Source organism: Galeopterus variegatus, unplaced genomic scaffold, assembly GCF_000696425.1.
Source record: "Galeopterus variegatus unplaced genomic scaffold, G_variegatus-3.0.2 Scaffold3516, whole genome shotgun sequence".
Lineage (NCBI taxonomy): Eukaryota > Metazoa > Chordata > Mammalia > Dermoptera > Cynocephalidae > Galeopterus > Galeopterus variegatus.
The window spans coordinates 207,961-212,818 of record NW_007729627.1 but is presented as its reverse complement, the minus strand read 5'-3'; the positions used below and the strand labels follow the sequence as shown (position 1 = coordinate 212,818).

The 4,858-nt window shown below is 35.0% G+C and overlaps 1 protein-coding gene across 1 annotated transcript in view; it reads right to left on the bottom strand.

Annotated features, from left to right (window-relative positions):
• LOC103600955 (integrin alpha-6) overlaps nucleotides 1-4,858 on the bottom strand; it is a 28,616-nt gene that overhangs the window by 11,821 nt on the left and 11,937 nt on the right. The window contains exon 8 of the mRNA XM_008585322.1: nucleotides 4,442-4,560. Coding sequence (XP_008583544.1) covers nucleotides 4,442-4,560 — 119 coding nt within the window. The remainder of the gene's footprint in view (nucleotides 1-4,441; nucleotides 4,561-4,858) is intronic.

Here is a 4,858-nt window from a genome sequence, read left to right as displayed (position 1 = left end):
AAAAAAAAAAAAAAAAAAAAATTTCAGACTTTTAAAGCAAAAATTTTGTCTTCATTGCCACCCAAACACCCTAGTAGCCTTGGTATGTTCTTCCAGACACATTAGTCTATGTGTTTTTGTTCAAAATATTATCTAAAATTAAATATTAAAAAAATGTATAATTTAACTAATTGGGAGCTTTTTATGCTTATTGTTTTGTATGTTGCTTTTTCTCATTCACTAGCATTTCACAGGTCTTCTCATATTTATAACACATATGAAGGTACCTCCAAAAAAGTCACAGAAAGATTCGTATTACCTTTTAATTCCATTTTTCCACTAACTTTTTGAAGTACCCTCATAGATCTAGTTCATTGTTTTTCACATGTGATGCTGCAGCACTGTATCAATGTAATGTTCTTTATTTAGCCAGTCCCTAATTGGTAGACATTCATGTTGTTAGGCTTTCTACTCTGAAACAAACATCGTTGTATATACATCTATGCACACACTTGAGTTTATCTGTAGGATAAATCCTAGCAGCAGAATTTGAGTCATACAATACGTGTATTTTTAATTATGAGTAATCTTGCCAAAATACCATCCAAACAAGTTATACCAATAAGCACCTAACAGCTGGGATACTCCCTATCTGGGTGACACATATACGTGAGTTTTAGCAATACAGGCAATCCTGAACTTATATGTCTCTGCCTTACATTTACCCTTCTTTATCCTCCCTTGAAATCTCCCATCCCCAACCTGAGGTTATTCTCCTGCTGTCACAATTGGGTACAACCCCCCAATATCTCTGTAAGCAAAAACTGAATCCCTTAACTTCTTCCCATCTCTGTTCTGCCTACCCGCAAATCCCATACTTTTAGCCCTGATCACCACATAAAAACATCTTTTCTCTCCCTTAGGTCTTCTCCCCTGCTCCCCACAGCCAAAGGGGTCACCATGAGCCTACGCCCAACCTCCGCCTCAGGCACAGGAAGTGCAAGTCCATGGTGGACTGGGGGGTGCGAGTGGATGGGAGACGCTGCCTCACCTCTCACCCTCCATTGCTCCCTGGCCAGAACTCAGAATGGGGGTCTACGGTTTCATCACCACGCAATTCAGGCTGACTTTGGTGGGCTTGTGGTAAATGCAGCCATCCTGGAGAACAGTATTTTTATAGGGGAATGTGTTCCAAATCCCAAATAGCTAGCTCAAACTTCTGCAACCAATCTACTGGTAGTCTAGAGAGGGCACAAGGCCGGAGCAGATGGGAGCCAATAAAAAGGCAAATACCACCCACATTCCCTGACTCTCCATTTTCCTTTATCACAATTATTTACCTTTCTATTTTTGTCTTATTTTTATGCAGCTGCTAGATTCCAAAATACTAACAAGATACATTCTTAAGTTTTGAGAGCATATTTAAAAGGTGAAAATTCACAACTATTTTAAAAGCCAGTTGTCACAAAAAAGGAGAGTTTTACTTATCATTGTATTAATGCTTTTGTGTGGCGTAAATTTCAAAAGAAAATATTATAACAAACATTACTGCTTAAGGCCTACTTTACATTTTTTTAAAGCATAATATACGCAATTTTCAGGACATCATATATATAAAACATTAAAAAAAAGTGTCGTTTAACACATAAAGCAAATCTTACTGGCTTGACTGCCTCATGTTTAATTGGCATTTATTTACTAACTACTCTTAAATACTTGTATGATTTATTGGGGAAAATGCCCAGGACTGAAGTTGGCAAGATTTAGGTACTATACTCTGTCCCCTCAGGATCGAGCCTTAAAAAGAGCTCAAACAAGTCCTGGGCTTCAGTTTCCTCATTTGTAAAATAAGAGGTGTGGTTTCCTCTTGTTATCAAAGGATTTTGAAATTTGCTTTCATACTATCTATGAGGAAAGAGGGAACAAATTAATGGGGTTCAAGTAGGTTCATAAACCTACTTATGAGGACAGGAAAGTAAGGATATTTAAATATCATTTACACATAGAAGCAAATATTTAATTGACTAAGGTTGGGTCATCCACTGGGAAAAGCTTGGTAACCAGATTTTGGCATAGGAGGTCAAGTTTTCTTAACAGTTGAGGGCTAAACCTCAGACTAGAAGCAGCACTTCAAATTGCTTTCTGATGGAAAGTTTCCTACAATAGCTAACTGTCATATACTCTTCTACCTTTTCATCATATTGAATTATGTTAATGTTTTAACCGAGGAGAGCACACATCCCCCACCACTCTGGCTCACCAGACTGACATGTATCACCAAGACTGCAAACCACTACTGACATATCAACGTTTTCCTCGGTCTTTCCTTTCCAAATCACATATACATATTCATTTATTTGGTTAAACTTTTTTTGGCTTTTTCCTCAGACGTCATTACTATGTCAGACACACTCTTCTCCACTTATTTTTATATCTCCTATATTTGCCACCTGTAACTTCTCCTGTGGTTCTTAGTTTTCACAAAATGGCTTTCATAGATCTTGCCATTTAACCAGAAAATGATTTTTCTTTCGTGTATATGAATTTCATTATATAATATTCTCTTTAGAAGTGTCCTGGGGTTGGTTTCTAATCACCAGCATTTTTATCTGGTATTATATTTTAGATATCAAGGCTACGTCTACACCTGGCAGCCTTCTGGAAGTCTACGGGTCAATAAAGGCATAAAGCATACATGGAACACAGCTTTTTTCACTTAGAGTTTCACTGTACGTTATTGCTCATTTCTTTAAAGATATTCTTTACGAAATAAAAATGACTAAAAAGCCAAATAGTTTTTAAAAAACACAACTAACCAAATGGTTCATTCTCACTAGCAATCAAAGAAATGTAAATTAAATCAGAAGATAAAATCACATATGACATTGGAAAAATCAGATTCATTATACTGAATGTTGGTAAGGCTGTGAGAAAAGAGGCCCTTCCACAGGCTGTTGCCATGAGTATAAACTGTTACAGCCTATCTGAGAGTATGTGGATTAATTCAAAAGTGTGCTAACCTTTACACCAGGAATTTAAAAAAAAAAAAAAAAAAAAAACATTTTTTAAAATTTTTATTTATTTTTTATAAGCTCCTGCACAGCAAGGGAGGCTTTTAAACTTTGTTTATTATGGTCGCTGGCCAGTATGGGGATCTGAACCCATGACCTTGGCATTTCAAGACTGAGTTCTAACCAGCTGAGCCACCCAGCCAACCCAGGAATTTTATTTCTAGGAATTTTTCTTAAAAAAACCAAAAAACAAAAATCACATAGAAACATACACACACTGTATTATATAGCATACTATTTATAATAAGATCAGAGACTATTTAAAATTTCCATCGGTGAGGATTAATTCAATACCTATAATGGAATATTAAGTTGTTAAAAAGAATAAAATTGATGTATCTTTATTGACAGGGAGAGATACTCAAAAGGGACTAAATTTTTAAAACCCAGAGTAGAGAATAGCAGTTACAGTGTGTTTTTTGATGATACCCTAAAAGTACAAGAGATACTCAAAACTGTTAAAAGTTGTTTTGTGGAAGATGAGAATATCGGGGGACTTACACATTCTACAATTTAATTAATTTTTTTTCAAGAATCTACTACTTTTAAAACAAAAAATATTTTTAAAAAAATCAAACCATTTTCAGTGGTGATTTCCAGAGAGATAAAAGCATTGGGAAAAGGAGACTCAAACACAGCTGATGGGCAAACCACAGCAGCCTTTCTGGAGGGTCATCTTGGTGAACCTGAATCAGAAGTCTTGAGGTGCATGTAGCAATTTCACTTTCAGAAATTCATCATAAGGAAATAATCACGGACATGAACAAAAGAAAGAATGCTTAGCACAGCTTTTCGTATCATGGGGGAAAAACTGGAAAGCAACAAAAATGTCGAATGATAGAGTGGCAGTTGGTTAAATAAAATCAATAATGAACTAGTCATGTGAAGCTTCATAGACAGCTGTTAATTGCATTTTAGAAAAGTATTCAATGGCAAGGGAAAAGCCCACTATGCATCATAAAAGTACAATATCAGGTCACAAAACAATATGTGCATTATGATCTCAATTGCGTTAATACACATACATCACAGAAAATAAAAGACTATAAAATATAGATCAAAATTTTTTAGTTTAATTATAGATAGTGAATTATAGGGGACTGCCTTCATGTCCTTTGTGCTTTCAAATTTTGTATGTGTTTTTCATCAAAATAAATTTTCACTAATTCTGACCTATGTTTTCCTTAATTACTGAAAAATTGACAAGATTTTACAAAACAGGCTTTTATTATGTTGTTATACTACCCTCAAAAGAAAAAGAAATATCTTGCGAAATTCACATAAACCTTTGCCTTTGAAATATAAGTGTTACAAATTTCAATCTGAAAGGTCAAAGTTTTAGTTCAACTTGATTATTGAGGCACATTTAACTGAAGTCAGAGATAACACACCTGAAAACAGTTACTGAATCTGAGAGGGAGCCAACAGCAACATCAGGGTAGGAATTTCGATCAAGGTCCATATTTCCAGCAATTGAATATCCAAAATAAGGTGATGTACCCTCGAGAACCTGAAATAAACAGGGCATCAGAACTGGATACTGAGCCACCAAAATGAGGTCCTTAGCTATGCTTTGAAAAAGACACACAAGTTTCTTTTGAGCTGAAGTTTAAAAGTTCAGTCGTAAATAAATGATATTAAATAATAAGTAATTTAAATATACATTTGATCTAATACTTCATACATTTTATTTCATAAAAGTCATCTGATTTACATAATATCTCAAAGAATGAGAGCCATTTTTTTTTTTTTTCCTTTTTGTCTTTTTTCGTGTCCAGCAACGGATCGCAACCCTCAGTGTCGCGCCC